This window comes from Tachysurus vachellii, chromosome 5 (genome assembly GCF_030014155.1).
Source record: "Tachysurus vachellii isolate PV-2020 chromosome 5, HZAU_Pvac_v1, whole genome shotgun sequence".
NCBI lineage: Eukaryota > Metazoa > Chordata > Actinopteri > Siluriformes > Bagridae > Tachysurus > Tachysurus vachellii.
Window position 1 is genome coordinate 12,331,739 of NC_083464.1, and position 23,958 is coordinate 12,355,696.

Consider the following 23,958-nt stretch of genomic DNA (forward strand, 5'->3'; position numbering starts at 1 on the left):
AAATATATAACAGCATCATCAGTGAGATTTTAAAATCTCATTATGTCATTATATCAGATTAAAGATAAAAATTATTTTTACTGCAGATAACGTAATTAAAATAAAAATAAAAAAGAAAATAGCAGGAATTGTTTTCATGGCACTTTACCACAGACCTATATGATTTAATAGTATTAGGAATGATTCAGCAGATATGATGATTAAGAATAACAATGGTTGTTATTTTATTCTCCAGGGACACTCTACTAGAGGTTAAGCACCAGGTGTCATACCTTATCATCCTGAGAGTCGAGTTATCACACATGCCTCATTTCTCACAGACCAGAAGCAAGTAATCAGTGGTGACATTGTCACAAACTGGCCATTTCCCACAAGAGCTGTTTGACAGATGAGAGTGGGAATTTGCGCACACCGCCAGATTACAAAATTTTACTTTAACTAAGTTTGAGATTAATGCTGGATATAGCAGCATATGTTGGCTGGGAAATTGGCACCCGTTAAGCATCAGCATAAGAGTCTTGCTAAGTTGGTCTACCTGCAAGAGTGATCTGCTAGATATTTTTGATGATATGTCCATTTTCATGTTCTTGTCATGTCCCTGGAGAATGCTCTGATAACATCACCTGACAACAGAAGAAAGATTGGTAATTCTCTGTTCATGCTGCTAGACTTTTCTTAATTATACATTTTTGTGCCTCGTGTTGGGAACTCAGCTGCTTGTTCAGTCTCTTGTCACCCCATGATTGGATTACTGCAGCTCACTGCTGGCAGGTCTTTGCACAGTTAAGTCAATCCAGAAAAAGTACGAAAACTTGTTTTCGAACTTGCAGGGTTCTCCTACATCACTACATTCATGTGTTCCTGCCACTGGCTTTGTGATCTCAAATTTAGAACACGGCTACCTGCTTATGAAGCCATTGTTGGACCAGTCTTGGCTCACAAAGATCCCTCAGGACACAAAGAAATCAATCACACACCAACACTCTTCTCTTTACTGATGCCATACTAGAATGAAGTTCTTCGGGCTATGAAAACAAGTCACTGACTGTCTTCAAAAAAAATAAACATTGTAGAAAGAAACAGAAATAAATGAGTTTTACATGTTTTTGTATTTGTGTAAGCTTTCTCCAAGGTACCGTTTCATCCCAACTCCCAAAAACACACAGCTAAATGGACTGGCTACTCAAAATTTTCTGCAGGACTGAATGACTCCAATGGTCTCCACTCTCTGAACAGAAAAACATCACTGATTCATGACAGGATGGAATTTAAGGGAGCAGTGGTAGAGGAAATTCAAACACAAAAAAGAGGTATCATAGCTTTAGTTTATAGCTCCTCTAATTTGTTGTTGCGTTTATTTTACCATACTGTTAGCGGCGGCTTATTATATATTTCGGTGAGGGAGGACAACATTAAAATGTTGTAACTTCAGACAAAATTAAGTCGAGTCTGTGAAACATGGCTTATGCTAAATGAATAAAATTGATGTAATGAAACATTACTGAACGCTGAAATAAAACTGTGTCATTGAGCATGTTTGTGTCCTTGTTCCAGTGAGGTGCACACACAACAGAATTAATCATTAATCATTAACCAGGGTTGCCAGGATTCATTACAATTTCCAGAACAGAATTTAACTTCTGACTTTAATAAATGAACATGTTTAGTTTTGGGTTTTGTTTTTCCCTCAGACTTTCCAAAGGTAACAAAGCCATAATGGTGCGCACACATTTCAAACATCTAATATTATCCACTGTGGTTCTTCACATTGTAGATACACTATTTATGATATGTAACATTTGTTTGTAGAGATTTAATTTGACTTATTTGCTATAAAGCAGGGTTGAGGTAGATTATCTGTTCTGTCTGCTGCTCTTCTGCCACTGGATGTTTATAGAGAGAGACCACTCTCTGGTGCTAAATGGAGCAGTGAGCATGCTTTATTAGGAAACTAATACACAGGAACTAAAAAGGGAGTGGAAAATGATCAGGATTGGTAATTAGGGTTGATTTATATTAGGAGTGAAATATGTTGTTTAATAGATTAAGAAGCTAAGGGATGTAGAGTCACATCTTTAAGATAAGTGCACTATTTGGTGTCTGTACAGAAAGCTGCCAAAGATAAGGCAGTCTGTTATTTAATGCTTTAAATTCAGACATGCATAAAATTAAGTACAGGTATGTGGCAATTAGGTTTGAACAGAATACAGAATGGTCAAAATATTTAAAAAAATAATAATATATTTCTTTATCAGATTTTTCATCATAATGTTTGTAATGGAGTTGGAAATCTTTTTCATGTTTCCAGATAATGAATGTGGTTTAGATTTCCATAGATATTGAACACAGATGGGTTCAACGCCTGTCATGAAGGGTTGGAGTGTTGTGCTGTTTGTTGATTTAAATTTCTTCATGTTAAAGAGAAAATCTCTCCTGCAACCAGAACCTAATTAAAGAAGTGAATAGAATTTTTTTTTTTCTGTAGTTGTCTGTGGAACAGAAGAAAATGTTCAGAGATGTCTTTTGTGTTTGCTGGATATTGTGTGGACTGACTTGATGGAGCATGAAATTCCCACTATATATGGTGTCCCAGTATATCAAAGATTGCATCAAATCAATATAAAGCGGTGAAAACTCATATCACACTGTTGTTACAGATTATAGTAGATCAGAATGGAGAGCTGCAGTCCATATTTTCCACCCTTGGGCATCTTAGAGAGAATTCAGAGTAATGACTAGTGATGAAAAAAGATGTAGGAGGTTTTGAATTTGCCTTACTTGTGAAATACTTTGTGAGTTTCCTGGATCTCGGATTAACCATGAAGAGAATAAGGTGGTTACTAAAAAATAAATAAATGAATGACAGAAAATTGTAATAAATAATAAATATTTGCTATCTTTTAAATAACTGATGATCACTTTGTGTTTGCTTTCTATTTAATTAACTCAAACTCATTTTAAAGCAAATATTTTAATTTTTAAAGTAAATAAGTTCATTTAAATCCCATATAAATAAGATTTTAAAATTATATTATAAAATGTAGTTATTTTTTTTATTTTAATTTTTATATTATTTTATATATTTATTTTTATTAAATTTAATTATATCTAATTATATTCATTTAATTATATCATATTACTATTATAAAATATAAAATATAATTACATTTTATATATATTTATAATATATATAATAAACGGATTATATATATATATATATATCATTCATTCATTCATCTTCTACCGCTTATCCGAACTACCTCGGGTCACGGGGAGCCTGTGCCTATCTCAGGCGTCATTGGGCATCAAGGCAGGATACACCCTGGACGGAGTGCCAACCCATCGCAGGGCATATATATATATACGTATATATATATATATATACGTATATATATATATATATACGTGTATATATATATATATATATATATATATATATATACACATATATATATATATATATATATATATATATGTATATATATATATATATATATATATACATATATATATATATATATATATATATATATATATATATATATATATATATATATATATATATATATATATATATCTGTGTACGTTACACACTACTGCTGCTTCATATTGTACAAAAAGCATAATATTGCACAATATTATTTGCACTTCTCACACTTTATGTACATAACTGATCAGTCATATATTCTGTATTCATATTTAATACTCATAATATCTATTGTATCACATCTGTATTGTCTTGTATAGTCTGTTTTGTCTTGTCCTGTATAGTATAGTGTTATTTATGTCTGTACTTTTGAGAGTCACAAACAGCTGGAACCAATTTCCTTGTGTGTTCCTCATATATATATATATATGAGCCTTTTTTAATGCCCACTAGAGGTCGCCATACTCTATTATTCTAGTCCCGACAACAATTTTTCTATACACGAAGAAAAGTAAACCGGAAGCGACGACCTGAGGAGCTGAGCATAATTTTGTGTTCCAGTTTTCGGAAAATATTTTATTCTTAAATAAAGTTACATATCTGTTTAATAGCTGTTTTACTAAGTGATATAAAGGCCTATTTAAACATACAATGACCCAGCTCCTGTTCTGAAGGTACAACAGTTCTACATCTTGTAATGTAATGAAGTTAAAGTAAAACCAAAGGAATTCTGTGTAAAATAAATAAATTATGGCCCAAGAAACAGATGGATGTCTGGGGTCAAAGGTCACTGAGCTTCCTCTCCAGGCCACAGATTCGTGTACAAACATTTTGACAAAAGAAGAGAAGGAAAAACTGAAGAATGACCGCGTTTTGGTGTCAGAATTTAAGCAGCAGAAGTTGGAGGTTGATGCTCAAAAAAACTGGGATTTATTTTACAAAAGGAACAGCACACACTTTTATAAAGACAGACACTGGACAACGAGGGAGTTTGAGGAGCTTCAAGCTCACAGAGAGGTGAGTTACTGATGCCCCAGTGTTTATCTGTGCAATAATCAATGAGAAACTGCTTCACTGCTTTGTTTGGCTTTTCAGTTCGAGGCCCAGAAGCTGCTGATGCTGGAGGCTGGATGTGGAGTCGGTAATTGTCTTTTCCCTTTGATGGAAGAGGATCTCAACATCTTTATCTACGCTTGTGACTTTTCTCCTCGAGCTGTACGGTTTGTGAAGGTGACTGAGACTAAGAGTTATTTATGGATCTCTTTCTTGCCGTTTCCCACAAAAAGTACTAAAAAAAGGCCTTTTTGCTTCATATAAACTGTGACACCAGAAAAGAGTAAACACAGTACTGTAGCTAAGTGTAGTGAGACGCTTGTGGAAGACCCAAAGAGTTTGACTCAAGTTAAACAATTACTAACAATGTTCTAAATACTTAAACAATGCTTTGAAATACTAACAAATTATATGCGAATGTTTGTCCAACCACAAATCTGATATTGTAGTAAAAGATCAAATAAATCTGTCTCTAAGCTTAGAATTTGACCGTAATTGACTTAACACAGGAAACGTGTGTGAAATGTATTTGTAATATGCAGCAATAGGTTCATAAGAAATGCACCACACATTATAAGTAGCCCAGGGTGTCCAAAAAGTATATTTAAATTTACAGCATTTGGCAGACGTCCTTATCCAGAGCGACGTACATAAGTGCTTAAATCTCTAACATTGAATACATTAATGCTGGCTCACTAAGTTACATACTTAAGATACCATGAGTTTAAAACATTTGTTCAGAGTTACAATGAAAAAGTGTCAAAGGTGTTTTTTTTTTTTTTTTTTATAAATGCAAAAGATAAGGAAAGAAGTGCTAGTTGAAGTTGAATATACTTTTAAAAGGATTTAACAAGTTGTTGTTCACGGCAACTTTTGATAATGCAACCTCTCTAAACACAAAATAAAAATATGCTGTTATGGGCTTTCACACTGGAATATACTTAATATATTCATCTCAGTAACATTTCCATTGGTTATTGTTTAATCCTTCATATAAATCCTGACATAACCCTCAAAAATGGTGAGAGTAAATTTAATAAGAAAATAGTATCTCTGTGTCCTCCTGCATGTTAACAAATCTTTAGTGAGTTTAGCTTAACGCTGTTCATGCTCATATGAAATCTTGTATTTGCATTCCAGGAAAACTCCCTGTACTGTCCAGAGCGATGTCTGGCATTTCAGTGCGATCTGACTAAAGACGACCTCCGTGCCACCATTTCAGAAAATAGTCTGGATGTTGCCACTCTGATATTTGTCCTGTCAGCTATTCACCCTGACAGAATGCAGCTAGCTGTGGAAAACGTTTATCGGGTAAAGTAACCTGTAGAAGTAGATGGTGTGATTTTAGAGCTATTTTCCCCCCAAACCTAAAATTCATTGATTATTTTAAGGATGATTCAAAATCAGGGTGTGATTAGCAGAGGTAAAATTACTGTGAACTTTGACCTAATATAATGACATAATGTGTTGCAGTGTAAACAGTAGATATTAATGCTTACTTTATTAATTATTACTAAAATCTTTTAAAGTGTACTTGAGTATGTATGAAAGTGTTATTTTTATTAATCGTGCATTTTTAGGCTGAATAGAAATATAGCACTGTGAAAGGCAAAAAAAAAAAAAAAAACATGCTGTCATTTCTGTTGGGGTTTGGCAGGTATTAAAACCCGGAGGAATCGTCTTGTTCAGGGACTACGGCCTCTATGATCATGCCATGCTGAGGTTTAAATCGGGGAGCAAGCTCGGGGAGAATTTCTACGTGAGACAGGACGGCACTCGTTCCTTTTTCTTCTCCAGAGGTTAGTCACTGTCAGTGTTTTTTGATGTAAGTTTATTTTTTCTGTAAGTAAGTATGATCTCATGAACTCTTTGTATCTCTTGCAGAATATTTGGCCAATCTGTTTCAGCAGGCAGGGTTTCACAGTCTTGTAAACGAATACGTTCTGAGAGAAACTGTGAACAAAAAGGAAGGACTGTGTGTTCCACGAGTATTTCTCCAGAGTAAATTCCGCAAGCCTGAATGACTGTTGTTTTCATTGGTGCTTTGTAGATTCATTCATTCATCTTCTACCGCTTATCCGAACTACCTCGGGTCACGGGGAGCCTGTGCCTATCTCAGGCGTCATCGGGCATCAAGGCAGGATACACCCTAGACGGAGTGCCAACCCATCGCAGGGCACACGCGCACACTCATTCACTAGGGACAATTTTTCCAGAGATGCCAATCAACCTACCATGCATGTCTTTGGACCGGGGGAGGAAACCGGAGCACCCGGAGGAAACCCCTGAGGCACGGGGAGAACATGCAAACTCCACACACACAAGGTGGAGGCGGGAATCGAACCCCGACCCTGGAGGTGTGAGGCGAACGTGCTAACCACTAAGCCACCGTGCCCCTGCTTTGTAGATAAATACATTTAATTCAGTGAATATTAGCCATATTTTTATGCATTGTATGAGTCACTGTCAGTTATAGTAATTGAGTTGGTTCACAATGTTCATGAAGTGTCAAATAAATGAAATGTGTATATGATCTGTATTTAGATTATATAAACTGTGTGTTTTCTTTTTTGTCTAACAGTCAGTTAACCATAACCCTGTCAATACTATCTTTTAACACAAGAGGGCAGCATGACGGCATAAATGAATGAATCAATTAATCAGTAATTTATAAACAAATATTAAACTTTAAGATTTACCCTTTCATGCATAAGATATTCTGTCTAGATAGTATTTATTCTAAAGTAATTCTATTTTCCATGAGTTAAAATGTCTAAAACAGTGTGACAGAAATAATACAAAAATCAAGTCCTTTAAAGCCCAACACTTGTTACCTTCTTGTCTAATGTGTGTATTGTTGGAGACGAAAAAGTCTTTAGAAATGGTCACTTCTGACCACAGTTTTGAACTGTCACATACAACAAGAATGAAAAGAATCTTCTGTCCAGAAACAATAAGTGATTACTGGATTCTGGCACCGAAACATTTTTACTGTTCTTTTGTTATTTGTTTCTTTAGATGGAGAGTAAGATAGCGACGTTACAGACAGACAGACAGATGGTCTACAGAGCATACAATCATTTAAAATAATGATCTCAAGTGATTGGGGTTTTTCCCATCTTACATTTTCCTAAAATATTTGTGTTTTTTAATTGTGTGTGTGGTTGGTTGTGTGTTTGTGTTGTGGTGTGTATGTGTGGTGTGTGTTGTGTACTATAACTCTCTCTCTTTTATATATATATATTTTTTTTTTTTTTTTTTATTAGCTGGCACATATACACACACTCACTCACATTAATCTGATTCTGATTTAAATCCACGAGTCTTTTAGCATTTAGTTTTGTCTATTGTTCGGATATTAAAACCAGACATGAACCGGGTCAAAGCTACAGGACGTTTTGACAATGATGGCCTTCCATACGGTGCCACTATGGAAAGGGGCGGGTCAGTGGCGCTCCACAATGCGCTCTGAGGACCGCATACTACCGCACTATAGAGTATGTCACAATAGTGCGCTTATTGTACAAGCAGCATACTATCATACTGTGTAGTATAGTAGTGCGCGTATGTAGCCTTGCTTTTCGCCCACGGCTCGGCGTCGCAGGCGCACCGTGTGTTGTGCTCAATATTCACCGCCTCTTAAAAACAGGACGGTGTGTTTAACGAGTAGTGTTCGTCACTAGTCCAGTGGGAATGAACAGACTGTAAGCTTTGGATAGATAGTGCAGTGTTTTTAGGGTTTCTTTTCACATTTACTAGAAGAGCAGAAACCATTGTTGTGGACCATTGTTTGAACATCAAGACCAGAAACATCATCACTCCAGATCATGGATCACAGAGAGAACCACAGCAGGTCTGATGGAGAATGTGAGTCAGCTGAAGAGGAAGAAGTGGATCCTCGGGTCCAGGTAATAAAACCTGTTTTGTCGCAGTGTGTTTGTTTGGATATTTTATTATTAACTGAGATACTTTAGTATCCAGTTTTATGAAGGTAAACAAATACTTGAGTTCTTTGTGCACACAATGTCGTGGCTGCTCCAGTACCAAATGAATTGGGTTTGGTTTTGTTCAGCATCCTGCATGACATCAGTGCTTTAGACCAAAATATTCAGGATTTCAATTTAGGTTACAACCAAATCTACAAAACCTGTAGCTAGAGATCTGTCTGCTGCTTGATATTTGTATCCAGTGCATTTTTACCTTACATTAGTGGCAATGCTTTCAAATACTAATCATTTTATCTGCTGGGAACTGGTCTGAATTTTTCTGCTTGTCTGTTTCATTTTAATTTGACTTCTCCAAATTGGGCATTTTTTTTATACCAGGGGGAACTTGAGAAGCTGAACCAGTCCACAGATGACATCAACCGATGTGAGACTGAACTGGAGGTACAAAAGTACTGAAATATGTATTGAAATATCAGATTATTTTCCTAAATCAAATTGTTCAGTTTAGTTGTGAGTCTGAATATTGACGCTTCATGCAAAGCTCAGATAGTAACATGGCTAAAGACAATAATGTTAAGGAAAGTTATAAATCCTGTCTGGTGACACTGTTGTGCTCGTATGATTGTGGAATCAGCGTGGCTTTCATTTCAGGGATCTAAAAATGCTTGATGTTCATTTTAATGTTTACTGTTACACATAATGGTATAAAATGGTTTCGAAATGTACTAGGTTAATATGATGATTGACCTCAAATCTAAAAAAATAAATAAATCACTATTTCGATTAGTTGTGCAGGTTAATAGGAGCTAGTTAAAGAAATACATCAATTTAAATGCACTTGGACCTGCTCAAAACAAAGCCAGCTGCCTGGCTGCAAACATTTTATGAGCTGGTAATTCTTTGTTTGCATCTGTAATGGTTAGCAATTGTAACCTTTCAATCTGTAATAATGTTTAGGTTTTATATCAAGCTAAATGTTTTTAATCTCAGGGATGTGCATAGCTTAGTGGTCAAGGTGTTGGATTACTGATTGGAAGGTTGTGATCTCAGGTCCACTAAGCTGACACTGCTGGGCCCTTGAGCAAGGCCCTTAACCCTCAATTTCTCAGTTGTATAAATGGAGATAAAAAGTCACTCTGGATAAGGGCGTCTGCCAAATGCCATAAATTTAAACCTAAAACTTGTATTGTATTTCTTCCCTTGCATCTGGCTGTGGCTCTAATTAAAGTGGTAGATATAATGAACCAAACCTGATGTATTTATTCTTTTTATTTAGAAAAGTAAACAACCAATTATTGCAAGCCATGCAAATCGAAACATAGTCAAAAACTGACATTTTTTAAACTATTTTTAATTCTGAAAGTATGTCTTTACTACAAGTAAAGTTCTAGTATTATGAAGAGGAAAGGGAGAAAGCTGCTTTTAAACATTTTATTTCACTTTCACTGAAAGCTGTCTTGTCGACCTTTAAAACCTAATTTCCTTATGGAGAAGCATTATTAGTGCTGAACTTTAGAGAACAATAAATTTATGATGGTAAATGAGTTCACACTTTGATTTTGATTTTTATCCACTGCAGACTTTATCTCATCATCTGAAGTAGAAGTCACTCGGGGCATTTTAAACATGAACCTCATCAGCATCTCTTCACTCCACTGATCTCTGTTTACTCTAACGTCGCTTGGGAAATAAACCTTAACCATAAAAAGGCACATCACAGCTTATTTAGGAGCTGGTATCTGATTACAAACAACATTCATGTGGCTTATATTGTATATTGATGCAGCATGTAGTTATCTAAAAGCTTTATTAAACTGGCCCCAGACCTAACATGATGTTTGGAGGCAAAAAGCCAGGTTAGAAAGCAGCCTAAACGAATACATATTGTTTTGGACAAACACAGACTTGAGTCAAAACCAGATTTTTTTCAGCATGTTTGGTTTTCTATAATTGAACCAAAATTATATGTTAATCACTTTAATAGGAACAGCTGTACATTCATGCTCTTATCTAATCAGCCAATCATGTGGCAGCAGCACAATGCAAAAAAAGTCATGCAGATACATGTCAAGTGTTTCAGTTAATGTTCACATCACCCATCAGAATGAAAAACATCCGTCACTTGCGTCATGACGGTTATTTTTACCTGATGGGCTGGTTTGTTTATTTCAGAAACTGCCGATCTCCTGGAGATTTTGATAGATATTTTGCCCATCAGAGGTGTAGGTTACTTTGATGTTCCTGCTGTTTGGGTCTTCCAAAAATCTTGACGCGCAAGCCCTCACCACAAAATCAGTTCTCAGATCTGTTGTTACAATAGGTACAATTCCATATAATCTGTTTAAATTTTCTAACATGGTCAAAACAAATGTTTATTTCTTGTGTATCTTTGAATTTAGTTCAAGCAAGCAGTCTTTTCCTTCACTTATTCATTGACGTATTTTATCTCGTATCACTTTTTACCCCATTCAGGACAGTTTATTAATTGAAACTGGGAATGCAAGTGGAATATTAAATATTTCACCATTCCTGTAGTCTTGGTTCTGTTTTATGTTCATGTGTGACATTTTGTGCTGTGGTTCCAAGGATGCAAGGCAGAGGTTTCGCTTGGTGCTGGTGGAGGCCACAGTCAAATTGGATGAGCTGCTGAAGAAGATCGGCAAGGCCGTAGAGGACTCAAAACCATATTGGGAGGCACGGCGTGTGGCCAGGCAGGTGAGTCTCACTCTTGGCTCTGCTTAAAGCTCATCAGTGCTGAACTCTCCCCTGCTTCTCCTATATAGTGTGGTTAGTGTTATGACTCTCTGAGGAGCACTTATTTGCTTTATAGCTTCTATTCCACTCTCTCACATATATTTTAATCATTGATTTCCTCTTGTGTTTTCTATTGTGTAGCAAAGACCTTTCTTTATTTTTGTAGATGCTGTTTACTTAGTTTAGGCCAAGACATCCATTGTGGAATAAGTTTCTGCAATGAATGCCTTGTGTTCTTGTTTATATCTAAATGGGATATAAATGATCTTCATCAGCATTAGGATTTTAACCAGCATGACACACCAAAACACAAATGTTTGTCATGAACACGAAGTTCTAAACAGTGAGGCTGAACAAAAAAAACGACTTGTTATTCACATACTTAAAGTGAGTTGATGTTGCTATGTAAGGCAGTATTTTTAACCTTTTTTGAGGCAAGGCGCATTTTTTACATTAAAAAAATCCCACGGCACACCAAATATTTTACAAAATGACACATGGTGTATATATAATGACAATTTAATCTTTTAAGTTGTTTATGCTCACTCAGTGTGCGCGATGATTTGTGTTCACTGCTTAGATGAACACAAAGCTGATATCCTGGCAGGAATTGGAGAAAGGCACACACAAAGCTCTTGCTCAACAGCTCTATTTTTTTATACTTTTCCCCACACACCAAGCATAACAGAGTCAGTGTCAGTTTCGTATTATGTATTCTTCATATTGTTTGTAAAACAGGTTGGCATATTCATCTGATTAAAGTAAAATCTCATTCATTACAGTATGCAGGCTCCATATAATACACGCTTCCTTAGTGTTTACACAGAGAAACATACTTTCAATGCATGAGCAATGCTAAACAATATAATTCATACATTATCTCATATAGCATGAAAAATGCTAATAATCTATAAAATATTGCAAAATATACTTGAAGTGTACACTTACAGTGTATTGTCCAAGTAATTAAATGACAAATGTATTTTCCTTCAAGTGATCATTAACTCTGAGTATGATTTGGACTTTGGTTTGCTCTTCCAATTATGTCAAAAACAGAGTATTGACATTTTGGGCCATTTATTTAGAGCAGAGTACATAAAGGGTTTAATAATAACCCACAGGGACAAGTGTTACCATTTGAGGGTGCTTTATTCCTGAAATTATGTTACTCAAATATAGAAAACCATTATCAATGTGCTGCTTTGTCTTTTAGTGTTGGGTCACAGACTTGGCCCGGTTATGTAGTAAAGTTAGGATAACAAATATGTCTACATTAGAGTAGAAATAGTGCTTGAAATCACAAGCCTTTATTGTACTAGGCAACTGTAGAAGTTTGTTTTTTTAATAAAAACAAAAACGCAGCTTTGGAGAAATTTATTTTTTACCACAAAGCAGTTTATCAGAATAAATATTAATGATCATATTCAGACTCTGGTTTTATTGGTGTTTGGAATAAACAGGATGTCATGAAGCTAGGACAAAGCTATGCAGCTGGACTATTTTATGGTAATAAAAAGCCAGCAGAAATGACAGACTGAGTGTTCGCAGATTAGACATACTGTATTCACTAATAATGACGTGATTTGTATGAAGAGCTGATTGTATCCAATTGGCCATTATATCTTTGTCTGAAGCCAGTATGACAGAAACTGATCCCCTTAATCCTCCAAAAATCCCAGACAGTCGTAACTCTTACTGCCTGTTATGTGCTAGACCTGATTGTATATTTGGTGGAAAACATCAAGACATTAAATGGAAACCCTGCCAGCTGACTTCTCTACTCTCCTTGCTGTCTTTCCTCCTCTTTGTTTTGCTTGCCGTTTCTGTTTTTCTCCCATACCCACTTGTTTTTGTCAGGTTGTTAACATCATCAGGCTGAGCTGTACCCTGCTTCCCAGCCTCGCACAAATTGTTTTCCACACTGTCTGTGTCACACACTTCTTAAGACAAGCCTTTGTGTATAACTGAACTGATTATAGATTGTGGTATAATTTTCTGCACTGAATGCTTTGTGTTCTTGTTTATAGTCAAAAGGAAACATAGTGCTATCTTCATCAGCATTAAGGTTTTAACCAGCATGACACACTGAGGCACACGTGTTAGTCATGACCATGACTTTAATCAATGTTTCCATCATAAGGCTGAGCAAATAAAAATAATTCTTTCAATTACCTTATTTGATGTTGCTGTGCAAGAAATAAACTATGGTAAACCATGCTGCTGTTGGAATATAATCAACACTATTTGGGGTGATGTGGCCTGATATGATGTTTCATAATATTTGATTATTTTTGTTGATTTATTCATCTTATACTACTGCAGTAAGAGTGACAAGCTTATCATTACATTTAATATTGTTGACCATTGATTAAACAGCTAGTTTTTGTTTCTCAGCTGTCAAGTTAATCACAAACCCCAAAAATTCCCCTTACACTTAACCTGTACAAGTTCTTTCTTTAGAAACAATAATGTGTATAAATGGGCAATTAATATAAACGTACGATCTGCCTCGCTCATAGCCTGAACTATTCCAGAGCTGCTCCTATAGCAGCATTTCTGACCAATCTAATACCGATATAATACTGTAAATTATAGAGACCTATTGCAATGTAGAAAAGGTGTCTATAAAAGTAATTCTTCATGGCACCCTTCAGTCTCAGACCCCCCCTTTATTTTATGGACACACAATGTCCTCACCCACATCCACATTCTTTTTGCTCTGTCTGTTTTGTTGAACACTGGTTACTAACTGTTCAGTTAGATAAGGTTATAGTGCTACGTGTTCACTTCTTTGCATATCATCACTGTAGGATGTTTTTAGAGTGACACACTAGGAAACCTGTGATGATTCATCATAATATGGCATTCTCCTCAGATTATTTACTAGAAAAGTGTGAGAATTGGGCACTCAAGGTTCTTAAGTGAATACTTTTGTTTTTGTGCCTTCAGATGTCAAGACTGATGATTCCAGTTTAGGAAGTAGCTTAATCGGTGTATATTTTCAGATGAAGGGATTTGCAACAGTATATTTTAGATAAAATGGATCCCAGGTTAGAAGATATTCTCTGCCAAAGATTCTGTAATCCTTGCTGGCCATGACAAGATTCATTCAGTGGTTGTGTGCCATGCTGCTCTACATGCAAACACTTGGCATTAAATGTCAGTATCATTCTGTTCTTTCTCTTCACTGGTTCATAAACGGAGCCTTTAGAGAGAATTGATTTCATTTATGAAGTGGGTTAAATTATTAAGAGCCATCCTCGGGTATGAAAAAGTAATTATCCTTTGTAATAAAATCCATTCCTAAGACTCATCTGAATGATCAAGGTTTTGTAGGCAGATTGCAGTGAAGGTTAATAGCTGAAAGTTTACAAATGTGTTTGTAATCAAAACGCTCAGCATTAGTTTTTTTTCTGAACTAATGCAGAACCCCATCCTGTAATTTGAGACTAAATGGCAAGAGAAACTGTGGGTAAACATTACATAACATAACTAGTTAGTGATTAAAACATACAATGTTATCACTAGCAATAGGGGTTAGAAAATGTTTTAAAGTCAAAAGTGTCAGAATGAATAAATATTAAATCTTAAGAGTAAGCCAAGTGAAGTGCTGTTATTGGTCCAGAATAAAACCAGTGTAGTAGCTGGTTGTTAAAAACTAAACATATTCTAGAAAATTCTATTAAAAAACAGGACTAAAGCGTTTGGTAGTAAGGTTAATCACCACTTAGACTCAGCTTCACAATACATTGCCTACAGATGTTTTCAGTGTGGCTAAGATTAGAATGATAATACAGAAGCAACGGTTCCTCAGATTGTATTAGGCTCTTTCTTGTTTCCTTTATTGTCTCAGTCTTTTTCTCTGTCCTTTGCTGCGATCGATGAGTCTCTCTTTTTATGTGTCTTCTGGGTAAATTTTCCAAAGTGTATGTGAAGGGAAAGAGATATTTTTTGTTGTTGTTTCTGATTCCTTTTTTTCTTGGGGAAGTCTTTTGTTTTACTTTGTGCATGTCATCATACTACAAACAGTGATAACACTTCAGCTCCAACCTCATTAGGTTTTACTTTAACCCAGTTTGACTGAAATGGATCAAACCAAAGCCTCTGGATTGTATCTGTTGCTTTTGGCTTACACTTCTCCAACTTTTTTTTCTGTTCCTTCTTCTGAACTGCTGACATTTTATGCCAGAAAAGTCATAATGAATTGATTTGGGGTCATGTAAGCTTTTATTATTGCCACATATACATTACAACACAGAGGAATTCTTTTCTCCGCATATCCCAACTGAGGAGGTTGGGGTCGGAGCACAGGGGCAGCTATGATATAGTGCCCCTGGAGCAGGGAGGGTTAAGGGCCTTGCTCAAGGGCCCTACAGTGGCAGCTTGGCAGTGCTGGGGCTTGAACCCCGATCCTTCAATCACAAACCCAGCCTTAACCACTTGAACCACCACTGCCCCATTCATACAGCGAGTTCAAATAAAACAACAAAAACAACCATTGTTGTATCTAAAACAGCCATAAAATGTTTTATAAACCATGAACAATGGTCCAGTCACATGGAATTCACAACTGTAGCATATTCTCTATAATGTTAATGCACAAAAATATTATTAAATATTTTATATATATAATTTCTACATAATTAAAAAAATAGAATGTAGTGTATATTTGTGGATGTTATGTATTGGTAATATCATTGCTTTTGCTGTAAATGGGTTGAATTGTTATGTTTTGAGGCACTTATTTGATCTTGAAACTGATCTTGCACACACTCCTCTGCAGTTTCTTAGCTGCAAGGAAAGGTTTGCACACTGGAAATAATTACTTTGTCAAATCACTCTGTTAAATACTTTTTTCTTTTCATCCAGTCTTCTTCTTTGCTGCATATATGCTTTAGTGAAGCCATGTTGTGTCTCAGTGTAGAATGTGAGCATTGAATTGTATGGAGCTTTCTGAGAGAAGGTAGAGATTTCTGAGAGATGAGCTTTGAGAGAAGGTAGAGCTCATAAATGACCCCACGTAGGATAGTGTCATGTGGTATGAATAAAGAGCAATAAAAAAAAAAAAAATAAATAAAGGCAACTGGGTCAGACCATGTTCTAGGAATGCCAAAGGATGTTTGATCAAAAGGAGTGTTTGGGAACACATTACACCAAATGTATCCGGATCCCTGTTTTGTTCAGTTAATTCATCAAATCCAAAAGCCATAAACAGACTTAATAACTAACAGATTTTAAAGAAAGCATGGGCTCATCATTTTGTATAATAAATAACACACTGCTTCTCAGTCCGTATGCCAGAGACACTCTTGTCCCATTAAAGTTAATGATACACTTTACCAAGTCACAAAGGTGTCTCTGTACAGCTTAGGTTTGGTGCAAAAAAAAAGAAAATTCTTTCCATTTTTTTTTTTTTTTTTTTTTGTAACTGAATGCTAACTTAATTTGGCCTCATGCATCTTAGCATCTTAATGTGATTAACATCTGAATAGTGATGAATAATTTAATGTCTTTTGGTTGTTTTGCACAAGAAAAATAACCTTCAAACATTTGGGTGTGTTTAAATAAGTTGCATTTCAGGGTTGCATGTTTCTGAGTCACTCCCATACATATTAACTTGAACCAGATGCACTGGAGCTAAAATATATAGTATTTATATAGTGTTCTTTAAATCTGTTTTGTTTTGTTGTCTAAATTCTCACTGGATGAATTCTACTTGCTGGATAGTTCACTATATTCTCCATATAGTGCACTGTAAATACTTCTTCTTCGCTTAATATGCTGCTTCTTCGCTTAATACCACAATGCATAGCAATATCTTTAGCTCAAAACGTACTACGTGTCAGAACAGGTACTACAGTAGGCATGTTTGTAAGTAATGAGAAAACAACATGGAGCATTCTGTACAGCATTTGCCACCATTAAGGTTTCCCCCCATTTGTGCAAACATTTCTATATCTCAGATATAGCAATGCATCATCTTTTTATTTGATTGTTTAGTAGTTCCCCGTCATTATGTCTGTTTGAAGTGTAAACATAAATAGCAGACCAAAATATTGTGGAGAATGTGTCCTTAAAGAAGTGATTTTCAATTGATTTAAGGATTCTTTAGGATTTAGTGGTTTTTAATCAACTTAACTTTCCATTTTTGTTTCATTCATGGTTCCTTGATTGTGTTGTTTTTACTTTCCATGATGGATAGAATAACACATTTGGAGAATTTTTTGACAGCCAAGTTGAAGTTTCAGAGAGATGGATGGATGGATGGATGGATGGATGGATGGATGGATGGATGGATGGATTGGTTTGATTGATTGATTGATTGATTGATTGAAATTATTGGCGTCTGGTAAGTCATGAAACTCCTCCTAATATTATTTCTTGTGGTTTGCCCTTGGTTCTGTGTACATGATCACATCATGTATCACATTGATAAAATCCATTATCATTTGAGCAAAATGTGCAGAATCTCCATACTTGTTTATTTAGGTGTTCAAGTGTATTTTCTTTTCAAGTCTTTTTCTGCAGTAGAGCATTTGGTCCATACTTGGAAAGGCATGATGGTTAGTTTTACATTTGTCATCTGTATGTTTGGGGAAGTTGTATAGCAGTAGTGGTTTTGGTTGAGGAACTTGGACGAGAACTATCTTACAGTTTCAGAGAACTGACTAACCTATTAGCATCAGATGTTAACATGCAGTGCTTCTTATCAAAATGTAACTTCTGTATTTTGCATAGCATATGACCCAGAGTATTAATTCTAGGTCCATTTTCAATGTTATTAAGGTTAAGTAATTAAATGTAGCTGTTCTGCTCAATATGTTGAATTACCAAAGGTGAAATTCTGTATCTCCTGTATTTGAATTCAAAAAGGGGTCTAATCATACAGGAACAAGCTTTAGTGCTTATTGTCATATACAGGATATATGTTGCAAAGAAGATAGAGACTATAGAAAACACAGTCGAAGTGAAATGACTGCCAGTGAATGACTTTGTGCAGTAGTCAAGCATAGAAATTACACTTTCTTTTATTCTTATTGTGTAGCACCCACAGGATAAACAGCTTTGTCTGTAACGAATTTTCTTCAGGCATTTACTTGTCAGTACCAGTGAAAGATGAATAGAGTCGAGAGCATTAGAAATTACATCAGATTATGATAGTAAAGCTTTACTCATTTGTAAAGTCTACCCTTCTGTAGCTCCTGGTATTACCTTTGTTCTAGGTGAACCATAGTGCAACCGAACAGTTTATGTTTCAGCCCAACTAACAACAGAGTCCGAATTTACCAATAAACATAAGGCATCTGTTACAGGGGAAGTGTTGTGTAGTAATGTTGTGCCAGTGTTAAATGAAAGCAGACTGGAATATGGGATAAAAAGCCTATAGGCAGACTGGTCTCTCAGCAGGAGTCTGCCCTGTATCCTGGGATTATACTGCTGGTGGTGTCTGACTGATCATACTGCCCTTTGCCCAGGCTCAGCTTGAGGCCCAGAGGACAACACAAGATTTCCAGAGAGCTACTGAAGTGCTTCGGGCTGCCAAAGAGACCATCGCCCTGGCCGAACAGAGATTGCTGGAGGAAGACAAGCGTCACTTTGACTCAGCCTGGCAGGAGATGCTGAACCATGCCACTCAGAGGGTGAGTAATGTGGTGCCTCAATGCAACTTCACTAGACATGAGCACTACTCACTAGCATTGCTTTTCCTATCTAACTATCTGTGGTGTATTTATATATTTTCTCTAGCTTCTTTTGTGCCTTTCTTTCCTCTGAAGTTGAATTGTCTGTATTTATGGTTTTATTTCTAAGTTTAAAAGCAAGCACTAGTCAGTAAAATGCCTCACGTGTACAGCAGAATTGACGTTTAATGATGCTGAAGTTCGCTTAAAAGCTTAGGTTTTTATGTTTGCAGTATATATTTAAACACAACATCTCAAAGTTCAACAAGTGGCAAGTTAAATGCAGCAGTGCAAACTGCAGTAAAGATGATTCAAATGTGCTGCATTTATAGGTGATGGAGGCCGAACAAACGAAGAGCCGCAGTGAGCTGTTACATAAAGAGACAGCAGCCAGATACAGTGCAGCCATGAACCACATGAAGCAGCTGGAGAAGAAACTTAAACGCACCATCAGCAAGTCCAAGTGAGCATTTTAATCCACCTGGATAAAAATCTCCAAAGTGCTTTAGCAGCGAAGCTGTTCTTTTTGAGGTTCATAACGACATCATGTCACGTGACAGAATTGATTTCCCAAAATAGAACAAAGGATTTTATTCATCTTTGAATGCTTTCATCACCTGTTTGATAGGAGTATCTGAGTACATAAGCATGCAGCGCATCAGTACTGATTCTAGAAGGTCATTTTCTGACTAAAGTCTATTTTCCAGGTATATCATCAAGTGTGTAGTTTCTCCTCTGCCAAACTGTACTTCCTACTTTGCATAAATACAGTTTCATAACAGTCCAGCTACAGCTTTACGGTGACAGGCGGGTAATCCTCCTCAAAAGCCCTCAGCAAACCTGGCAGGCAGGGCAAATTGTTGCTATGGCATTAAGTACAGTTCTATTCATAGATGTATTTTCTCTCTGTCTCCTTGTCTCAGGCCTTATTTTGAACTGAAGGCAAAGTACTACTTACAGCTAGAGGTAAGCTTTTAGAGGAATATGTTTCCATGTTGTACAGTATATGCACAGTGTACTACTGTTGTGTGCAGTTTGCAGTTTGTATAAGTTGCTGTCCAAACATCAAGCTTGTGTGACTGTGTGTGTGTCTGTGTGTGTGCGCGTGTTGCTATCTGTATCATTATAGCAACTAAAAACAAATGTGGATGACCTTCAGACCAAGTTGACCTACTCTAAAGGAGAATATAAGACAGCTCTAAAAAACCTAGAGATGATCTCGGATGAGATTCATGAGCGCAGGCGCTCCATTGGAATGCGAGAGAGGGGAGTGGGGTCAGAGACTGATGGGGTCACCGGAGATGATATCACCAACTTCAAAATGGAATCTGATGGCATATCCAGTGAGTACACACTAATTTTTGAATATGTTGACAGGATCACAAAAAATATGTCAGTGTCCCAAAACTCACTGAATTATTATTATTATTAGTAGTAGTGATTATTTTAAATATGAATTCAGATAACATTTTTGTTATTATGTTGGCTTTGTAGAAGCCAACATTCTGTTTTCCTATTTAAGCTTAGACAAAAAATTTTTAAAATTTAATGCGCCATTGAGCTTTCGAGCCACATGCACCAGATTCGGATATGTTGTAGACCCTGGTCTGAAGTTTGTTGCTATTACTTAACTAAGCGATCCGAGTACCGGTACTGCCGGTACCAGGTCTCAAATTGGCCTTTTTTCCCCATAGACTCCCATTATAAACTTTGGATGTTTATAACTCGGCAAGCTTTCGAACTATCTACACCAAACTCGGCCAGCTCCTTTAGGGTGATACTCTGAACAAAGTTTTAAATTACCGACTGGCCTTTCGGTTTTGCTGCAGATTGTAGTTCGGTAACTGACTTTGCCTAAGAGGTATATTTATTCAAATGCATAATGAAGGCCAAAGAACGATAAAAGCCTCTGGCATGCAGTGTTTATGATTTAGGTGTCAGTTGGATGACAGTTACAAGGTCAGCTTTTCAAACGCTTTTATTTGTGTCTAGTTTTTATTGGATAATTGGCATAAACATATTGTGCATGAGTATGTTTACTACTAGTGCCAAAGAAAGAGCTGGCAATAAGACTCACTTTTCTTTGTCCTGTCTCACTCCAGTGGCATCAGAGACATTTGAGGACGAGAACTGCAGTAACAGCGCCATGTCTGAGGAGGATTCAGAAACACAGTCCACATGTAGCATGAACTCTGGAGGCAACAGCCCTTTGCAACTGCTGTGCACCTTCTCCTCTTCCTCATCCCCATCATTTACTTCTTCGTCCTCCTCTTTTCCCTCTCCCTCAACACGCCCATGCAGCCTGGAACTGCCCAGTACTGTTTCTCTGTCAGACTTTGGCCTGATGTCACCTATCCTTGGACCTCGAAGTGAATGCAGTGGCGCCTCCTCACCCGAGTGTGACATGGAGAGAGGTGAGACGTTCACAGCAAAACCTGTTTAGTTAGGTGTGTCAGTGTTCGAATTGTCAGCACAAATTAAATTTTAGCATACACAAGTAAAGTATCTACCTGTATAGGAATTTCCCTAATATCACCCTACTCTTTTTCTACTAGAAAGCAAGGGAAAATGATGAGACCATTTCATTTTTATTGTCATTTGTTATTATGCTTTTCTTAAAGAACTATAGTTATGTCTTCTTCAATGCTAACATTACATTACACTGCAAAAATATGATGTCTTAGCAAAGGAAGATGTCTTGATTATAATCAGTTATCTGTGGCCGTACATGGACAGTAACACAAGATTACTGTGGATGGTTCCACATTTTGCAACAGTGACTTGGGAGTGCAGTTGCCATGATAGCTTTAGTAGGGAAGTTGCCACAAACCCTTTTTTTGCACTTAGGTATCCAACAGTGAACAGTTGTTCGACTTCATGTTGTAACTAGAATTAATTTTCTAGTTATAGAAGGGAACTTTTGAGTCTGGTTCCTCTCATGATTCCCAGGGAGTTTTTCCTTGTCACCATCACCCCTTGGCTAGTTCAGGTCGAAATTTATACATTTAACATTTATATCCTGAACTGATCCTGGAAAAGTTGCTTTGTGACAGTCTATTGTGGAAAATGAAAGCACTATACAAGTACAAAGTAAGTGATCTGAACTGAATCTAGTATTTATAATTAAAAGATTACAGTAATGTATTAGTAAATTACTAATTAGTAAATTATACTAATTTTTAGAGATTTAAATGCTTTTAAGTTTAAACAAGGTATTCTATGGTGGAATCTCTACATTGAATGCATTTTAAGAAACTGGGTACCGTAAAGTATCATTACATAATTATCATTATAATTACAAAGATGTATTAAAGATGATTTTAAATTTCACAAAAAAAAGAGTGGCTGGGAAGGGAAAAGTTTATCTCTCTCATCATTTTAATTACAGCAGCAATAAACTTGTTTCTTTGATGTTCTACAACATTATGTGTATCTATAAGTTGATAAAATATATATAGTTACTCATTCATATATAAAAGTTGTTAGGGATCACTTTGGGATCATCTGTTACATTCAATCATCTTCAATGGCTTTAACGGTAACACTTATCATTATTGTTATTGCTATTCCTGACATTTTGCCCACACATTCTATGAAGATGGATTTTTTCATTTTGATTTATTATACCGCATGCTATAGTCCCTCAGGGGATTCACTTTATCAATGTGACAAGTAACACTGATGCCTTTGCCTGGTGCAAAAATAAGAGATGACAAAGCAGGGCCATTACTTATCCTGTCTCTCAAAACCTGGATATTTCCTCTCATTTTGAATATCAGCAGAGGCATGCAGTAATTTACAGTTGTTTGTTTTCATATGCCTTTTTTGTGTACGCAGGTGACAGAGCAGAGGGAGCTGAGGATTTGTTGAACAACACTTTCAATAAAAGCAGCAGCATTAGCAGCATTAAGAACCGCTTCCATTTCCTGTCCCTGAAACGTGGGCAGATGGACAACGGCAAAACCACAGAACATAAACCGCAGAGTATGGCCTAGAGTCACTATTACCACATCAGCGCTTAATGGGGGCTGAATTAGCTGCTATTACCCCATCCCTCTCACCCATGTTGGCAGCTATTCATCTGTCTTTGACTGTACCTATGATTCAGCACAACTCATTTTGCCAGTGATGTTCTGAATCTTAATAGCAGCACTGAGCAAGATTCAGTCTCAATAAGAGTTGTAGGAACATGTGCATTTTAAAAAATGTATTACAGCACATTAATTTAAAAAACTGTAAGAGAGGAGAAAAAACTTAGTGAAGGCCAACAGAGACATCACCAACATAGTGATAGAAGAAGCAGTCAAAAACAGCACTCGGTACCAGATACAACTGGATTTTTAATTGGCTGCTTCTGTAGTGCAATAATGGCTCATATGCCATCACGCTGGATCGCTGTTCTCCACATGCCCTTCTGTAATTGCTTGTCCATCTACAGTACAATTTAACGTCTGCATTTCAGCAGCAGCATGGCCATTGTAGCTGAAATGTGCATGTTGCCATATTTGTGTCTTTGTGTGTTAATTATGGACTGTCACCACTGTCACTGAAAAAGCAATAGATAACAATGCAATGTATTAGTTCCAGCTATTGTTTGTAGATAAAAACAGAATTGAAAGGCAGAATTAGTTTTACAATGCCGAATTAAACTGTCATTTTTGCATATGGGCAGACACTAAGGTGTGTGTGTGTGTGTATATGTGTGTATACACTATAGCTGCTAGATATAAAGGCACAAAGCACAGCTTCGGTCTAGTCAGTAGACCATGTGGGCTTTGCGACTTTCCACTATAGTTTGTTGTCGCTGTTTTTTTTTATGTACTTTGTGTGTGTAGTAGATACGTTGTCATCAAGCTGTGATTTTATATCTTGGTTATTCTAATTGTTTCCTGGGTTTAAGTAGCTTGTGTAGTTGTTTTCCTGTTTAAAATAAAGTAAAATTCTGACCATTGCAACCTTTTCAGGAGCCCTTTTATGCATATTTTTCTTTAAGTTGATCTGGCAGAATTAACAACATTGTTGTTTTCTGCACCTCTCTGTGGATTTTCCTTAGGTTTTTGAAAAACCTTGTGAATGTCTGTATCCCACTGTCACCATC

General features: G+C 36.4%; 2 protein-coding genes across 3 annotated transcripts; both read left to right on the forward strand.

Moving 5' to 3' along the window:
- The first annotated feature begins 3,943 nt into the window (after positions 1-3,943).
- On the forward strand, positions 3,944-6,943 carry mettl6 (methyltransferase 6, methylcytidine). Of its 2 annotated transcripts, XM_060869184.1 has the most exons (6): positions 3,944-4,444; positions 4,523-4,657; positions 5,621-5,791; positions 6,138-6,279; positions 6,365-6,520; positions 6,878-6,943. In XM_060869184.1, the coding sequence occupies exons 1-5, from the start codon at positions 4,178-4,180 to the stop codon at positions 6,502-6,504; spliced, it is 855 nt and encodes a 284-aa protein (XP_060725167.1). In that variant the 5' UTR covers positions 3,944-4,177; the 3' UTR covers positions 6,505-6,520; positions 6,878-6,943. The 2 variants fall into 2 exon arrangements, with proteins under 2 accessions (XP_060725167.1, XP_060725165.1); XM_060869182.1 differs by lacking the exon at positions 6,878-6,943 and having other exon boundaries at positions 6,365-6,580.
- Positions 6,944-7,991: 1,048 nt separating this feature from the next.
- On the forward strand, positions 7,992-23,815 carry sh3bp5b (SH3-domain binding protein 5b (BTK-associated)). The gene is made up of 9 exons (XM_060869799.1): positions 7,992-8,388; positions 8,806-8,868; positions 11,014-11,142; positions 18,657-18,821; positions 19,193-19,323; positions 19,784-19,826; positions 19,990-20,203; positions 20,963-21,274; positions 22,698-23,815. Exons 1-9 carry the CDS (start codon positions 8,308-8,310, stop codon positions 22,853-22,855), a joined length of 1,296 nt encoding a protein of 431 aa, XP_060725782.1. The 5' UTR covers positions 7,992-8,307; the 3' UTR covers positions 22,856-23,815.
- Positions 23,816-23,958: the final 143 nt, after the last annotated feature.